The 18,423-nt window shown below is 45.5% G+C and overlaps 1 protein-coding gene across 1 annotated transcript in view; it reads right to left on the bottom strand.

Moving 5' to 3' along the window:
* Positions 1-18,423, bottom strand: part of EEF2K (eukaryotic elongation factor 2 kinase) — a 64,496-nt gene that overhangs the window by 35,582 nt on the left and 10,491 nt on the right. The window contains exon 2 of the mRNA XM_045047418.1: positions 12,444-12,765. Coding sequence (XP_044903353.1) covers positions 12,444-12,689 — 246 coding nt within the window. The 5' untranslated portion in view covers positions 12,690-12,765. The remainder of the gene's footprint in view (positions 1-12,443; positions 12,766-18,423) is intronic.

An 18,423-nucleotide genomic window follows, 5' to 3' on the forward strand; every position in this document is an offset into this window, starting at 1 on the left:
TTGTCATTATTGACTTAACCATTCACCTGTGGATCTCCACTGTCAGACTTTGAGCTTGTTACTCTTGTTCTTCCCTGTTATAAATAACCCAGCAGCAGACATGTTTGTAATTAAAACAGTTCCTGAATCTCTGTAGTTAACAAAAAAGGGCCACTGTCCCTCTCATATTCCAGCTGCTGTGAATAGAAGAGATAGACTCTGACCCCTGCCTGTCAAGGAACCTACAGTGTTCTGAGCCTGTCTGGACAAGTGCCCCATTCCCTACCTGCGACACATGCCTCTCCAACTGCGCCTCTCTTAACTGGTGACTCAAATGCTCCCCCAATTCTCCATTCAATGAGGAGTATTAACAGAAACTATCTCCTGGGGGCACCTTGGTGGCTCAGTCGGTTTAAACGTCCAGCTTTGGCACTTTGGCTCAGGTCAATGATCTTGTGGTTTGTGAGTTGGAGCCCCACATTGGGCTCTGCACTGATGGCTCAGAGCTGCTTTACATACTCTGTCTCCCTCTCTCTCTGCCCCTCTCGCCGCTCTCAAAAATAAATAAGAATTAAAAAAAATTTCCTCCTGGTTAGAGGCTATGGCTCCAACTGAAAAAATAGTCTAGAAAAAAAGTATTTCAGAATTTGAGGGCACGTTATTTCACAGGATCAAAACGAACTTTTTTTCCAAACCCAGAAAAGAATCACGCCACACCTTGTTGGCAACAGATGGGTTTAGTGCAACTAACTTTTTTTTAAAAGCACAATATAAAAGGTCTTGTACTAAGCTCTATTCCCTGGACTCTGGTTCCTACCCATGGCTGACTAACTGGGGGAACCTCCATTTCCTTGTTTACAAAAGACAGTGAAGAATGTTTTGACTCCTAGTGGCCAACTTTTTTCCTGGGGTAGACACAGTCTCTTCAGAAATAGCAAGTGGCAGGGCGCCTGGGTGGCTCAGTCAGCTGGGCAACCAACTTCACTCAGATCGTGATCTCACAGATCGTGAGTTCGAGCCCCGCATCGGGCTGTGTGCTGACAGCTCAGAGCCTGGAGCCTGCTTCAGATTCTGTGTCTCCCTCCCTCTCTGCCCCTCCCCCACTCACTTTCTCTCTCTCTCTCTCTCTCTCTCTCTCTCTCTCTCTCTCTCTCCTTCAAGAACAAATAAACATTAAAAAAAATTTTTTTTTTAATAAAAAAAAAAGAAATAGCAAGTGGCTCACTGGGGCACCTGGGTGGCTCAGTTGGTTAAGCCTCCAACTCTTGGTTTCGGCTCAGGTCATGATCTCATGGTTCATGCGTTCAAACCCCACATCAGGCTCTCTTCTGTTAACACAGAGCCCGGTTCAGATTCTCTGTTCCCCTCTCCCGCTGCCCCTCCCCCACGCGTGCACAGGCACACTCTCTCTTTCAAAAAAAAAAAATCTTAAAAAAAAGAAAAGAGGGGCGCCTGGGTGGCGCAGTCGGTTAAGCGTCCGAATTCAGCCAGGTCACGATCTCGCGGTCCGTGAGTTCGAGCCCCGCGTCGGGCTCTGGGCTGATGGCTCGGAGCCTGGAGCCTGTTTCCGATTCCGTGTCTCCCTCTCTCTCTGCCCCTCCCCCGTTCATGCTCTGTCTCTCTCTGTCCCAAAAATAAATAAACGTTAAAAAAAAAAAAAGAAAAGAAATAGGGGCTCACTGAGGTTGTCATGCTCATTAAGTTCAACAGCCCTGTAATGAGCTGCAAATCACCGTGTACTATTTTATCCGTCAGGCTAAGAAAAACAGGTGTTTATGGATGCCTGAGGAATGGGTGCTCTCAGGCACTGAGGGGGTGGAAGCAGGTGCTGCCACCTTTGAGAGGCATCTGCCAGTACCTTCACTGACTTGTGACCCAGCCACGTGGATCGCCTACTCTGGTGTGCACAGGTGAGTACCCTGAAGATGGGTCCGTGCTTATAATGCTATGTAATGCTCAGGCATTGCCGACAACCTGCCTGTCCACAGGGGGATGATTCCATACACCTGGCAGACTAGTATGCAGCCATTAGGAAGATCAAGGTATTGGGATTGGCTGGCTCAGTCGGAAAAGCATGCAACTCTTGATCTCAGGGGTCGTGGGTTCAAGCTCCATGTTGGGTATAGGAATTACTAAAAAAAAAAAATAAACTTAAAAAAAAACAGATTAAGATATTGAATGGACAAAATCTACGACTTATTGTTTAGAAGGTAAAAAGCAAGTTGCTGAATAATGCAAGCAGTATGACACCATTTACTGTGGAGGAAACCCACAAATCAGCACTATGGATTTTTTTTTTTAAGTTTATTTACTTATTTTGAGAGAGAGCGTGTGCGTGCAGAGGCGCAGAGAGATGGGGAGAGAGAGAATGTCAAGCAGGCTCAGCACTGTCAGCATAGGGCTCCGTCCCATGAACTGTGAGATCATGACCTGAGCCAAAATCAAGAGTCAGACGCTTAACCAACTGAGCCAACAAGTCTCCCCAGCATTATGGATTTCTAAGGATGTGTGTGTCTGTACATATACACATAAGTGTATCTTTATATATAAGTGCATAAAAGAGGTCTGAAAAGTGTTTTCTACCAAAATGATATAAAATGGTTATCTCTGGGAGATAGGTTTACCTATGTTGTTTGCATTTGTTTACTGCGAGAATATTAACATATTGAATACCCTTCAGGTATTGCACTTACAAGTCAAAGTTAACAAAGATCACTGGGTTAGGTGATTCTTAAGGCCCTGCCAACTCTAGCATTCTCTAGTTCTAAAGATGCAAAAAAAATAAAATTAAAATAAAATAAAAATAAAATAAAATAAAATAAAATAAAATAAAATAAAATATCTGAATTCAGTTGTTGGTGCATGATCTTACACAGAATGGGCAGGCCAAGGGGATTTCCTAAAAAGGAAAATATAACCCTGCCTAGAGATCAGAAAAAACTTTGGTTCCTCAAAGACTGAGAGTACAAAATAAAAATAAATATAATCATAACAAAGTAACAAACAAGAACAACAAATTTCCTGGAATATGCCAGGAGTGGAGCTGGGGTATGTGTTTGCAATTTCTTTGGCACATAGGATGTTATTACTGTTGGTCCTGTTTTTATATTGCTATTCTTATTATCACCAACACAGCAATCAAGGCCTCTGGATCTTACACGAGGAAGCATCTTGAAGCTGCCTAAATCCTCCCTGAAACATCAACTGTTCCCCAAGTGGACATTATAAAATTTCTTTTCCCATGTCCCTTTCTGTAGACTCCAAGAACTGTCTGTAGCTCTGTGTCAGCCTGACTCGCCCCTCCTGGTTGACAGTAAAGGGTTAAACTACACCCAAGGACATATAAAAGAAGCAGGAAGAATTGAGGAAGTTTGCTTGCTTACTAGGGAAGAGGCCACTTCGCTAGGGAAATGTTATGTGCCTGTCCCACTCTGAACCACATGCATTTAGAGGTTTCATGCAATTTCCGTGGATCTCAGCACTGGCTATGGCAGCAAAAAACTGGAAACCGTCTAAGTATCCCACAGGAGGAAATGTTTAAAGGAACTGGGGCACATCCAGGCTGCCATGGAGCCATTAAGAAAAAAAGATGAACTAGATCCACATTTACTAATATGGAAAGATATGCACCATCTCTTGTTTGCCAAGAAAAACTGGTTTCTGAAGACATAGATACATAATGCAATAAAAGTCCCTATTTATTTAGTCAAGTCTATATTTATAGTGAAATGCAGAAAAGACTAAAATACACACTAAGACCTTAACAGCAATTATATCTACACTTTCGCTGTTTTCTGCAAGGAACATGGATTACTTCCATAAGGAATCACACAAGTAACTGCCAAAGAAACATAGCTAAAAGTCCTAAACAAATCTCTCTGTCAAAAGGAATAGTTGCAGCTGGTCTCCCCCGACCAGTAGGATTCAGAGCCAGGGTTAGAGAAGAAAGGATGGGAAGGATGGAAATAATAATCAGCAATGCAGTAACATCCCCGAGGGTGGCATAATGCCCTTGCCCCCTGGAAGCTACCTTCCCAGACAGAATCCCAGCCTGCACCTCATGGCAGTCTTGTGAAGGGCAGCTAGGCAGGTAGGACAGTTCCCTAGTCTACTGGAGAAAAGCCCAAGGCTCCAAGAGCAAGGAGGTAACTTGCCTATAGACCTGCAGCAGCCAGGAACCGGCAGACCCCAAACTCAGACCAAGCCCGTCAAGCCCCAAGTTCCCTGCTCTTTTGTAAAAAGGAGAGCCAAACGTAGAGTATGACCATGTGACCCAGCAATTCACTCCCAGGAGAAATGAACACGCATCCACACAGCAATTCATGTAGCATTATTTGCAAAAGCCAAAAGGGAGAAACCACCCCAAGGCGCGTCAACAGATGAACAAATAAAATGTGGTATGTCCATGCACTGGGTAGTATTCGGCAATAAATAAATTTATTCGGCAATAAATTCACGCTTCTACATGCATGAATCTTGAAAACACTGCAATGAGAAGCCAGACACAAGAGACCCCATGTCACAGAATCCTATTTATATGAAAGGTCCAGAAAAGGCAAATCCATAGAGACTGAAAGCAGATTAGTGGTTGCAGGGGTTGGGTGGGATGGGATGCTTGGGGGTTATGGCTGAGAGATAGATGCGGGGTTTCTTTTCAGGGCTAATGAAAACGGGCTAAAATTGATTGTGGTGATGTGGATGCAAAATTGAATAACTATACTTAAAGCTGCTGAATTGGACATTTTCAATGGTTAAACTGTATGTTATATGAACTATATTTCAATGAAGCTGCTAAAAACATAAAGTAAAATTGAAGAAGGGAGCCCCTGTACCCCAGCACATTTCCATAAAGGATTTGAGCATTTTATATGTGTGTGTATATATATATATATATATATATATTTAATGTTTATTTATTTTCAGAGAGAGAGAGAGCACACAAGCAGGGAGGGGGCAGAGAGAGAGAGAGAGAGAGAGAGAGAGAGAGAGAGAGAGAGAGAATCCCAAGCAGGCTCTACACTGCCAGTGCAGAGCCCAATGCGGGGCTTGAACCCATCAACCATGAGATCATGACCTGAGCTGAAACCAAGAGTCAGACACTTAGCTGACTGAGTCACCCAGGCGCCCTGGATTTGAGCATTTTAGCCCATGCACAGACTTCAGAAAGAGGAGTCCCTGTGGTCAGGCTTGAATCTCCTCAGCCTCATCCTGTTTTTCAGACAGCAGGTCACTGGGTGGCCTCCTGCCCACTGCCAGTGTCACCCTCTTTTTCCTTCATCTGCCTAGCAGGCCCTCATCTTGCTAGTAGTCCAAAGCTTTGTGGACACCGGATGCCTAACCTTCCCTGTCTGATTCTGCATTCTCAAAGCAGTGGGCAGAGCCCCAAAATGTTCATCACCTCTGGGTGTGCACAGAGCTTCCTGTGGTCACTAGTCAGGACAGAAGCCCAAAGCTGCCAGGGTGGGGCTTCCTGGGGCTCAGATGGACAGGGATGCATCTCTTCCCAGTGAGTCATCAAAGGCTGGCATGTCTGTCTCATTCTGGGGTAATCGCTGCCTCTGACCAAGCTGTTAGAGCCACCTTTAGTGGGCTGAAAAGATGTGTAATCACCAAAGTCCACCAACAAGGGCATGGGAAGCAGATGTGCCCATACAGCGTGGGGACAGACATTGGTGCAGACTCTTTGAAGGACAGCCGCCAATGTCCAGCTGTGTTCTTAAACATCCACCTCTGGGGATTTACCTGGCAGATGCACCCTGCTTGGGCACAAGGACATATGCACAAAGATGTTTAAGGAAGAGATGTTTGTAGTAGCAGAAGACTGGAAACGACCTTCCTACCCATCCATGAGGGACTGACTCAGTATATTATGGGGCTTCCAGACATGATATTCAGCCATTACAAAACAACAAAATAAGCTCCACCATGCTGCCGTCACGACGAGCATCAAGTGATTAAGATCTCAGAGCCTCAGGGGCGCCTAGGTACCTCAGTCGGCTGAATGTCCGACTTCGGCTCAAGTCATGATCTCGCAGTTCGTGAGTTCGAGTCCCACGTCAGGCTCTGTGCTGACAGCTCAGAGCCTGGAGCCTGCTTCAGATTCTGTGTTTCCCTCTCTCTCTACCCCTCCCCTGCTCATGCTCTGTCTCTCCCTCTCTCTCAAAAATAAATAAATATAAAAAAAATTTTTTTAATAAAAAAAAAGATCTCAGAGCCTCAAGTTTACTGTCTGCAAAACGCCCATCCTTACAGGACTGCTGTGTAGATTAAATGAATAAAGAGTGCAGGGCAGTGCCTGCCCAGCCCAGAGTGGCTGTTACACAAGTACTAGCTGATGCCAGCTCATATGTGCCAATGTGGGAAGACAGCCACAAGAGCGCAAGACAGGTCTGCAGGCAGCTAACGATTCCATAAAAAACGGGGGGGGGGGGGGGGGGAGGGTCATATACATATAGATGTGTATATAGGCAAGGAACATTTCTGGAAGGACATCCCTAAGGGAAGCAGGTCTGAGGTGGGAGGCTGACTTTTCACTATTCCACTGATACAGTGTGAATTCTCTTTACCTTGTATACATATTATTTACATATTATAAAATATATGCATTTTATAGTAATTATTTTTTTAGTTTACTTATTTATTCTGAGACAGAGAGCACAAGTGAGAGAGGCGCTGAAAGAGAGGAAGAGAGAGAAAGAATCCCAAATCGATGTGCGGCTCAAAATCACAAACTATGAGATCATGACCTGAGCCGAAGTCTGACGCTCAACCTACTGAGCCACCCAGGCACTGCTGAAATATATGCATTTTAAAGTTTGCTTAGCTATACATACAAGGAGACTTATTACAGCACTGTTTGTAAGCAAAAAAAAGAGCGGGGGGCAGGGGCGGATAATGAAAGTGTCCCCAAGAGGCGGAGTGGCTAAATAAATCCATGAACATCATGTGATGGAACATAATTCACTTAAAAAAAAAAAAGAGGTGATCTATATGTGCTGATATAGACTGATCCCCAAGATACTCCCAGACCAGGAGAACAATTTCTTAAAATCAAATTTCCCACTTTACTAAAAAATTAAAAACACATATGCTTATTCTAGAAAGTGGAGAAATGACAGAGCAGTAGAAAGGAAATACAATCACTCCTAGTATCCAAAGGCAATCCCGGCTGGTGTGTTGATATACTTCCTTCCACACTTTTGTTCTGTGTGTGTATGTGTGTGCATGCACGTGCAAGTGTGTTTTAACAAAGCTATAACTGTACTCTATATTCTGCTATTTAAATTTAACTCCAGAGCAGAAGCACTTTCCCATGTTAAACTCTATAAATATCCTTGCTTGGTTGCCTGATATTCTATCAACAGGGTGGCCCCCAGAAAGATTCTGCCACCATCCCCCCCCCCCCACACCCCTCCGGGGAACTAGGCAGAAGGCAGTGACAGAACTGGCCTGTTCACAATACATGCCCGGTACCTGCCAGGGTGGTGCCTCTCTGGAGGAACTCCAGGTGGCCATTTTGGTTGAACAAGCCAGGTTGCCATGTCAACAGTAAACAAAAAACACATTAGCTTTGAGGAGCGCCAGCACGAGTGAAGTTTGGAAAACTGAGCTGCTGTCCCCCTCTGAAGCTGCCACAGACCACAGGAACACCACAGAGCCTGCTTTCAGTTACCTAGGACGGTGGGCAACGAAGGGGCACAGTCTTGTCCATAAATGGTCATTCTACCAAGTATAGGGAATGGGAAGTGCAATGAGACACAGTCCCTAGCCTTGGAGGCAGCAGCTGACTCAGAGGATAACAGACACACACAGAGGTCTCCTATGATCCCCAGGGAATGCACAAGAGATAGCCAGGGCAGGGTGTCTTAAACCACACATCCTGAGGGAGCCAGGACAATCATTTTAACAGACCGGATCACCATCAGTTTAAAGAGGTTTCAGGCCGAGGCGTGAAAAGGGAAGCCTATTCCAGGAGCCGGGAGAGGTGCGGGGTGAACAGAGCCCAGAAGGGTCCCTGGGGACCACAAGCACTCCCATCCTCGGTGAGAAGTTTGAACTATGCCTCGTAGAAGTTTTAAGGAGGGGCTATTTATTACTTTGTTTGTTTGAGGGAGGGGAGGTGACCTGGATGTTTTGCTTTATTTTTCTTCTAAAAACACCTTCTTCTGCACACAATACATACATGTGGTTTAAACATTCCAAGTGTTTGGGGCGCCTGGGTGGCTCAGTTTGTTAAGTTTCTGACTCTTGATTTTGGCTCAGGCAATGATCTTACAGCTCGTAGGTTCAAGCCCCGCATTGGGCTCTGTGCTGACAGCACGGAGCCTGTTGGGGATTCTCTCTCTCTCCTGACTCTCTGCCCCTCCCCCTTGTGCTCGCTCGCTCTCTCTCTCTCTCAAAAATAAATAACCATTAAAAAAAAGTCCCAAATGTTTAAAAATATATATAACATAAAGTCTCCCACAGTGGCATCCTCTCCCCCAGAGAGAATCACCATTAACCGTTGGGTGCAAATTCCTCCAGCAGTTTTTGCGATGCAAATACTAAGATGTGTGTATAGTTTTTTGGATAAATGTGAGATTGTATTATATTTCAGCTTGCTTTTTTACTAACAGTGTATAAAAATAAAAATAGCTAACATTTTTTGTGCTAATTATGGACCCATTACTATCCCTCTGCTTTTCATGGATTTTCCCTCCAAATATATATATATATATACATCTTGGCACAGTTTTCAAGTCAAATTACATATAAACATCATCTTTGTTTTAATGTAAATACACTATTCTCTTAGGACCATGGTTTATCATTTAAATAAGCCCCTCTTGATAGACCTCTGAGCTACGTCCATTTTTTCTTTATTACAAACAATACTGCAACATCTTTGAATATGTAAACTTGAACACTTGTACAAATACTTCTATACTGTTTTTTTTAATTTTTTTATTGTTTGAGAGAGAGAGGCAGACAGACAGAGACAGTGCAAGTGGGGGAAGGGCAGAGAGAGAATCCCAAGCAGGCTCCAAACGGTCAGTGCAGAGCCTGAAGTGGGGCTCAAACTCATGAAACTGAAATCATGATCTGAGCCAAAACCAAGAGTCAGATGCTTCTCTGACTGAGCCACCCAGGCGTCCCTCTTCTATACTGGTTCTAAACTGAAGTGAGTACCCTCCCGTATGGGCTTTGCAAACACATAATGGGAAACATTTTGGATTGTCGTAAGGAACAGGGGGGAAATGCAGCTCTTAGTGGGCAGGGGTCAGACCTGCTGAATAACCTATAATAGAATGGACAGTCCCACCCAACAAAGAATTGTCCTTCCCCCAATGCCAACAGTACCCCAGTGGGAACACTTGGGCTGAGGAAGAGTCTCCAGAGATCGAATTGCCATCTGAGGTATATTTTTTATTTTAAGGACTATTGTCAAGTGGCCCACAGGGGTTTATGTTTTACATAAATACTGTCCTTTATCAAGAGGGCACCCACAGTGAAGTCAGTTGAGTAGTCTCCCACCCGTCCCCCCTGCCCAATTATGAAGCAAGTACTTACTGTGTGCAGAGCATGGCCCCAGGTACTGGGGATGAGTGATAAACGCCCTCATGAGGCTCACATCCTAAAGCCACAGACAGACAGACAAACCTCCCATCTGCGCTTCCTTTATAAAGGCTTTACCATACTACATTTTGTGGTCAGGGACTGGCCGTCTGTGTCTGAGGCCTTTCAGTTCCTGGGTCCTCTCAGTGTCTTCCCAAAAGCCTCAACTGGGCTCATGGGGTCAGCTGCCAGGTCTGCCCCCTAAGGAAGCCACCAGGATCCTCCTTCCCTGAGGCAGTCCCCTCTTGTGCGACACCCCCCCCCCCTCAATCCCATGCACTGGACAGAAATGACTGAGTCAGAGAGAGAGAATGCCTGACCCAGGCTGGGCCAAGCAGATATTTGCCCCTTGCAATTGGGACAGAGAAGGTCAAGTCTGTCTTTGCACATGGCTCCATCTGTAATGAGGGGACACTGGGGCCATAGGGGTCTATCTTCCCACTGTCTAGAATGAGGCAGAGAAGAATAAAGGATAGGGAAAGAGAGACAGGGAGAGACAGTCCTGCTGTCTCCTGGTTCCTAGACCTGTGCCCTGAGAGACCAGACATTACTTCTCTCCCTGGGTCCCCAGAAATACTCCTGGACTGTTATAATGGATACCCTTCCTCCCTTCAGCTGGTTTCTGATTCACAAGCCCTGAGCCCTGCAGCCCCCGCTGGTTCCCGGATTCCCTCACATGTGGTACAGGATTCCTCAGGCATCCGTGTTTCCTCAAGCCTCCGTGACCCACAGTGAACAGACAGGAGTGCCAGACTGCTCTCCTGCCCTCCCTGTGCTGCCCTCCACGGGGCTGGGTCTGAGTTTCAGAGGCTGGCTCTGTACAGGAAAAGCAGGGCAAGCCTCAGTCTGACCCCTCGGGGGCCCCCAACCTCAGAGGGGACCCACAGGGCTATTTCTGGAGCTGCCTGTCCCACAGAGACTTAAGCTAGAACTCTGGCCCCGATAGGAAAAAAAAAATCCAACTGTCCAAGAACTAGAATTATTAATTTTTTTTTTTTAAGAGAGCATGAGCAGGGGAGAGGGGCAGAGGGAGAGAGAGAATCTTAAGCAGGCTCCATGTTCAGTACAGAGCCTGAGGTGGGGCTCAATCCCATGACCCTGGGATCATGACATGAGCCAAAATCAAGAGTCAGATTGTTCAACTGACTGAGCCACCCAGGAGCCCCTAGAATCATTCATTTTCTAAAAACAGATTAATTTTGAAGTTACAGAAGAACTATTCTATTTTTAAAATTTTTTTTTCAACGTTTATTTATTTTTGGGACAGAGAGAGACAGAGCATGAACGGGGGAGGGGCAGAGAGAGAGGGAGACACAGAATCGGAAACAGGCTCCAGGCTCTGAGCCATCAGCCCAGAGCCCGACGCGGGGCTCGAACTCACAGACTGCGAGATCGTGACCTGGCTGAAGTCGGATGCTTAACCGACTGCACCACCCAGGCGCCCCTCCAATTCTAAATCCCAAAGTGGTAATTCGCATTTTGCTTATGGTACTAACAGATAACTTCTGTTGGTGGGCATTAAATTAAATCAGGATAACATTATTGCATTTAAAATTTTTGGGGGGCGCCTGACTGGCTCAGCTGGGAGAGCATGTGACTCTTGATCGCGGGGTCATGAGTTTGAATTTTTTTTTTTTAACGTTTATTCGTTTCTGAAAGACAGAGAGAGAGACAGAGCCCGAGCAGGGGAGGGGCAGAGAGAGAGGGAGACACAGAATCTGAAGCAGGCTCTAGGCCCTGAGGTGTTAGCACAGAGACAGATGAGGGGCTTGAACTCACAAACCACGAGATCATGACCTCAGCTGAAGTGGGACGTTATACCGACAGCCATCCAGGCACCCCCCTGGGTCATGAGTTTGAGCCCCACATTGGGCATAGAGATTACTAAATAATAAAATGAAATTTTTTTCATCACCAGTTATTATACAAAAGCCCGATGATGTTCATCTTTCCCCTACCCCTTTAGACCAGCTTTGCCCTGGCATGAAGAAAAATCCTGAACAAAGTAAGTACGCTTTTCCTCAATCCAGAAGGTTGCCTAACCCCAAGCATGGTTTTTAAAAAAAATTTTATTAAGATTTTTATTTTAATTCCAGTATAGTTAACATACAGTGTTATATTAAGGCAGTGGCATTTTTTTTTACTACAACCAGCATGAAGAACTACATTTTACATCAGGTTCCTGGACCCACATACACACACATCAGGGATGAAATGCAAATATTTACATGATTAGAGCCTGGCCGACAACAACCAACTGGGTCACCACATCTACACATGTGAACGTGTGTGAGCATAGGTACCAAAAAATAAGATCTTTACAATTTGCACTGGTCTCCAGGATGTCCTGGTCTGTTCTCTTCTGTTGCAATTTTTTAAAAGTTGGTCAAGGTTTTCATGACCCAGCAGTGGGTCCGAAGCAGCTATTTGAAAAACACCTCTCTAGGGGCGCCTGGGTGGCTCAGTCGGTTGAGCGTCTGACTTTAGCTCAGGTCATGATCTCACGGTTCGTGAGTTCGAGCCCTGTGTCAGGCTCTGTGCTGACGGCTCAGAGCCTGGAGCCTGCTTCGGATTCTGTGTCTCCCTCTCTCTCTGCCCCTCCCCCACTCATATTCTGTCTCTCTCTCTCTCAAAAATAAATAAACATTAAAAAAAATGGTTTGTTTTTTTTTTTTTTTAGAAAAACACCTCTAAAGTAATGAGACTTGTTTTAAGCCAACAAAAACCTCCCAGCCTTACAGGCGTATCTGCCAATCTCCAGGGCTCAGAGTGCTGCCCAGGGGAGGGAAACAGAGAAGACCCCAGTCAGTGACCCCACTTCCCCATCCCTTGCGGCAGGTGGGCCGGGGTGGAGTGGGCGGTCCACTCACCTTAAAGTGGAAGGAGCCTGCAGGGGACCCACTGGAGCCATACTGCTCGCTCTTCGTTAGGTTGCTGTAGTAGTTATTAACTTTGGAATTGACATTCTGGTGTGACCTAGGGTCATCAGTGATGGGGCAGATGAAGTAACTTTCCTCCTCGTCGCTGTCGGCCTCGGAATCACCGTCGTGACCAGCCCCGGGGGTCTGGCCGCCATCAACACCTTCCAGGCGAAAAATGAGGTCTTCGTCTGCCATCTTCCTGGGATGCCTGTGTTACCCAAGGGGTGGGCGGTACAGCCAGAGTTATAGTGTAAATGCAGCAGTGTGGGTCCTGCAAAGGGAAGCAAGACAATGGGTGCCGGGGTCCAGGGAGTCAGAACTCGCTGTGCACCTTACTGCGAATGCCCCTGGTGACAAAGAGCTGGCACCCTCCGAGTGAAAACTACAGCTATCTTTTGGGGAGGCACCTGGCAGGCGGCATCTAAGAACATTTTTAATGTACAAACCCGTCGACCCAGTAATTCCACTTCGAAGAACTCTGTGTTTGAAATAAGGCAGGGAAAATAAATGCTTCTTAAGCAACTAGAGCGATCGTTTTAGAACATAAAGTAGATTAAATCATTCCCCTGCTTAACACCCTCCGGGAGCTTCTCTCCCCATTATTAATAAAATGTAAATGACTGGGGCGCCTGGGTGGCTCAGTCAGCTGAACGTCTGACTACGGCTCAGGTCATGATCTCATGGTTTGTGAGTTCGAGCACCGCATCGGGCTCTGTGCTGACAGCTCAGAGCCTGGAGCCTACTTCGGATTCTGTGTCTCCCTCTCTCTCTGCCCCTCCCCTGCTCACGCTCTGTCTCTCCCTCTCTAAACAAACAAACAAACAAACAAACATTTTTTAAAAATTGAAAAAAAAACATAAACGGCTTTTAAGGCTACAAGGCCAGCCTTAGTCTGGCCCCTGCCCACTTATCCTCTGGCCTTGGCAGCTCTCCAAGGCCCCCTGGCTTGCTTTCTGTTTGGTGAACACGGGGAGCCCATTTCTACCCCAGGGCCTTTGTACTTGCTATTCCCTGTGCCTGGAACAATCTTCCCAACCTTCCAACAGTGGGTTCTTTCTCATCAGTTGGATCCTAGCTCAATAGTCGCCTCTCTAGAGAAATATTCTCCAGCCCCTCAATTCAAAGAACTCCTCTCATATACATATCCAGTTACTCCTTAGCACATCTGCTTTATTCTCATCACAGAGATATTCCCAAGCTGAAACCTCCTTTACTTTTTTACTGCCTGTATCCCCAGTGCCTCAAAGAGTACCTGGCAGAGAGTGGGGACTCAATACACGCCCCCAGAATGGTTGTGTGCCCTAAACAATGTTCTCTTTATCATAATCAGTAACAGCAAAAAAATGGTAACAGCCCACAATGTCCACCAGTGGAAGCATGTCAAATTAATTAGAGTTTTCTATACCATGAACTGCTGTGTGACTGTTAGAAGAAAGGGGAAACTCTAGATACATGCAGACATGCAAAAACAATAAAAAAAAAAAGTTCAGCAAGACTGTAGGATACAAAAATCAATAGTATTTCTACACATTAGGAATGAAAAATTCAAAAATGAAATTAAGAAAACAAGCTCACCTATCAAGAACTTCAAAAAGAATACTTGAGAATAAATTTAATAAAAGAAGTACATGACTCATACACTGAGAAACACAGCATGTTGAAAGAAATTAAAGACCTAAAAAAATGGGAAGATATTCTGTGTTCACAGATCAGAGGATGATTTAATATTGCTAAGATGCCCATACTCCCCAAATTGATCTACAGACTCAAACCGATCACTATCAAAATCCTAGTGGCTTCTTTGAACAAATTAACAAATGGGTCCTAAAGTTCATATGGAAATTCAAGGGTCCCAAAATAGCCAAAACAGTCTTGAGAAAAGAGGAACAAAGTTGAAGGAGTCACACTTCCTGAGTTCAAACTTGCTACAGTAGCTGCGGTAATCAAGACAGTTGGTATTGGTGTAAGGATAGACACAGATCAATGGAATAGATTTGAGAGTCCGGAAATGAGCGCTCACATTTAGAACCATTGATTTTGACAAGGGAGCCAAGACCATTCAATGCGGAAAGAATAATCTTTTCAACAAAGGGCGCTGGGACAAGTGAATATACGTGGCAAAAGAATGAAATTGACCCCCTTCCTTACACCCATCATAGGAAATAACTAAAAATAGATCAAAGACTTAAATATAAAAGCTACGACATTACTTAACCCTTAGAAAACAATACGGGAGAAAATCTTGTGATGTGGGTTAGGCAAAGCCTTCTTAGATATGACACCAACAGCACGAGCAACAAAAGAACAGATAAATTAGGCACCATCAATACTAAACATTTGTGGGATGCCTGGGTGGCTCAGTCAGTTGAGTGTCCAACTCTTGATTTTGGCTCAGGTTATGATCTCACAGTTCGTGAGATCGAGCCATGCGTCGGGCTCTGCCCTGACAGTATGCAGCCTGCTTGGGATTCTCTCTCCATCTCTCTCTGCTCTTCTCCCACATTCTCTTTCTCTCAAAATAAATATTATACAACTGAACAATAAAATAACAAATAACCCAAGTAAAAAATGGGCAAAGGGCTTGAATGAATTTTAACAGACATTAAACAAGATATACTCGTGACCAGTAAGCCCGTGAAAGATGCTCAACATCATTAGCCATTAGGGAAATGTAAACCCAATAAATAACAAATGTTGGCAAGGGTACGGAGAAAGTGAAACTCTCATACACTGTTGGTAGGAATGTAAAATGGTGCAACCACTCTGGAAAATAGTCTGACAGTTCCTCAAAAAGTTAACCACAGAATTTCCATATGATCCAGCAATTCCACTCCTGGGTACACGTCCAAGGGAAATGAAAACATTCACATAAAAACTTGTACACATATGTTCATAGAAGTGTTATCTGTAATAGCCCAATGGGGAAACAAATCCAAATGCCCATCAGCTAATGAATGGATAAACAAAATGTGGCGTATCCATACAATGGAATGCTATAATAGTCACGAAAAGGAAGGACTGACACAGGGTGAACCTTAAAAGCATTATGCTAAGTGAGAGAATCTAACCACAAAAAACCATGTATTGAATGAATCCATTTACACGAAATACCCAGAGAAGGCAAATCTATACAGATGGAAAGTACATGAGTGATTGCCTATGGATGGGGGAGGGGAGAGTTGCGGGCGCGGGAAATGGGGAACAATTGCTAACGTGTTTCTTTGGAGTTGGTGAAAATGTTCTAAAACTGTGTCTTGATTGCATGACTGCCAATATATTAAAAACCGTTGAATTGTACTTTACATGGATAGATTATAAGGTTTGAGAATTATATTTTAATAAAGCTAAGGTTAAAAAAAAGGCAGAAAAAACTGTGACACTTATGTTTTTTAAGATTTTACTTTCAAGTAATCTTTACACCCAATGTGGGGTTCCAACTCACAACCCCGAGGTCAAGAGTCACACGCTCTACTGACTGAGCCAGCCAGGCACCCCACAAAACTGTCACATTTAAAAAGCAAGTTGAGGGGTGCCTGGGTGGCGCAGTCGGTTAAGCGTCCAATTTCAGCCAGGTCACGATCTCGCGGTCCGTGAGTTCGAGCCCGCGTCAGGCTCTGGGCTGATGGCTCAGAGCCTGGAGCCTGTTTCCGATTCTGTGTCTCCCTCTCTCTCTGCCCCTCCCCCGTTCATGCTCTGTTTCTCTCTGTCCCAAAAATAAAAATAAAAACGTTGAAAAAAAAAAAAAAAAGCAAGTTGAGGGGTGCCTGGGTGGCTCAGTCGGTTGAGCGGCCAACTTCGGCTCAGGTCACGATCTTGCCATCCATGAGCTCGAGCCCCGCGTCGGGCTCTGTGCTGACAGCTCAGAGCCTGGAGCCTGCTTCATATTCTGTGTTTCCCTCTCTCTCTGCCCCTTCCCTGCTCATGCTGTGTCTCTCTCTGTCTCAAAAATAAATAAACATTAAAAAAAAAATTTTTTTTTTAAATAAAAAGCAAGTTGAAGAATATCAGGTCTATTATGGTGAAAAGAAAAAGGACATTTGTAGATGGGTTGAGACTTCCCTCAAGGACCCCTAGGAGCTCTACCAACACAGGGATGGCAGTGATAATGGAAGCTGGAAGGTGGGGGTGGTGGGACTTTGAAGAACTTTGTACAGAGGTGCCTGGGTGGTTCTGTCAGTTTAGTGGTTGACTCTTGATTTTGACTCAGGTCATGATCCCAGGGTTGTGGGATTGAGCCCTACAATGGGCTCTACACTGAGTGTGGAGCCTGCTTGGTTGGGATTCTCCCTCAACCAACCTCTCTCTCTCTCTCTCTCTCTCTCTCTCTCTCTCTCTCTCTCTCTCTCCCCACCCCTCCCCCACTTGTGCACACACACAAACGCTCTCAAAATAAATCTGTAAAAAAAAAAAAAAAGAACTTTGTACACTTCTACACTGTGTTAACTTTTCACAAGCTGAGTCGCTTTCAATATAAAATAATAAATAAACGAAAACACTTTTAAAATTTTTTTAGATCAAGGTAATACTTTTTTAGATCAATCTAATGGCTCCTTCCATCTGCAGGCAGCCTCCTAGATCTGAGGCTCTGGCACTTTCTTAACAGCTATCATATCCTAACTTGGTATCTATCCTAACAGCTATCTATCCTAACTTGGTACACACAAAATGCAAATTAAAATGTGAGGAAACTGTACTTAGCTTCACTTTGTACAACGTGCTCTGCTATGTTCTACTCCACTCATTTTTGTTTTGCTTTACTTCCTTCTCATTCTTTTCCCTTAAGGCACCACCCACAGGGATTTCTTGAAAATCGGCCGCCCAGGTGTCTACTGCAGAGTTGTTTCTTACCCTGTGGGCAGGACGCAGTCACGGTCAGGAGCCAATGCCTGAACCACCTGACCCTGCTGGTTACCAAAACCTGCCCTGGGCCCTGGGCCCACTCTTCCCCCTCTCGGCCGCTCCCAGCCCCAGCGCCTGCTCTGCCCCCGTCAGCCCTTGGCCAGAACCTCTGCTGACCAAGGCAGCGTGGTGTCTGGGGCTGCCAGGGGACCGAGCCCAGTCACTGGCCTCTGGGGGCTGGGATGGTGCTGGGGAGGGGCCAGAACCTCAGCTGCAGCCCACAGGCTTCCAGGCAGTGTAGTCCAGGGGCTAAGAGCCTGCTCGCAGGTACAAATCCCAGCTGTGCTGCTGATGACCTGGACTAAACTAATTCAGCTCGCTGACGTCCCCATTTGTGAGGGGAGCTGAGGGAGGGGAAGTGGCCTGACGTTCCAGAGCCAGTTCACAGGGTAATTATGACCAGAGCCACAGACCCGACATTCTCCTTGACCCTGGGAAACAAAAGGAGCTGCAGACAAGCAGCTGCGACCCTGCCTGGCACAGCGCCTTGCACTCAGCAGGCACGTGATGCGTATTCCAGAACTGAGCGAGGATGTTTTATGGTTTTTCCGTTGTCATAAATTTGCTCTTAAGGCAGCTGTGACAGTGCCTGCGAACTGTCCCCCAACAGCTGTTCTCTCCTTCTTAATAACAACCACTGGCTTTTTGGCTAAACACATGGCCACTCAAAATAAGGTCCTTTGCAGTTAGGTGTGACCATGATTCCTTTGCAGTTTCCTTCCCAGATTCCTTCCCAGATTCCTTTGCAGTTAGGTGTGACCATGTGTCCAAGTTCTGGCCAAGCGGATATAAACAGAAGGGCTGTTTTCAACTTTAGGGAAGAGTTTTTAAAGGGAGGGAGTGTGCCCTTCTGGACTCTTCCTCCTTCCTGCTGGCTGGACTGGAAGTGTGATGGCTGGAACTCAAGCAGCTATATTTAACCAAGAAGAAGAAACCATATGCTGTGGATGGCAGAGCCATGAGACAGAGGGAGCCTGGGGCAGCATTATCTTCCATCATGGGCCAGTATAACAGCCCTGGACTCACAATC

This window comes from Felis catus, chromosome E3, assembly GCF_018350175.1.
Source record: "Felis catus isolate Fca126 chromosome E3, F.catus_Fca126_mat1.0, whole genome shotgun sequence".
Lineage (NCBI taxonomy): Eukaryota > Metazoa > Chordata > Mammalia > Carnivora > Felidae > Felis > Felis catus.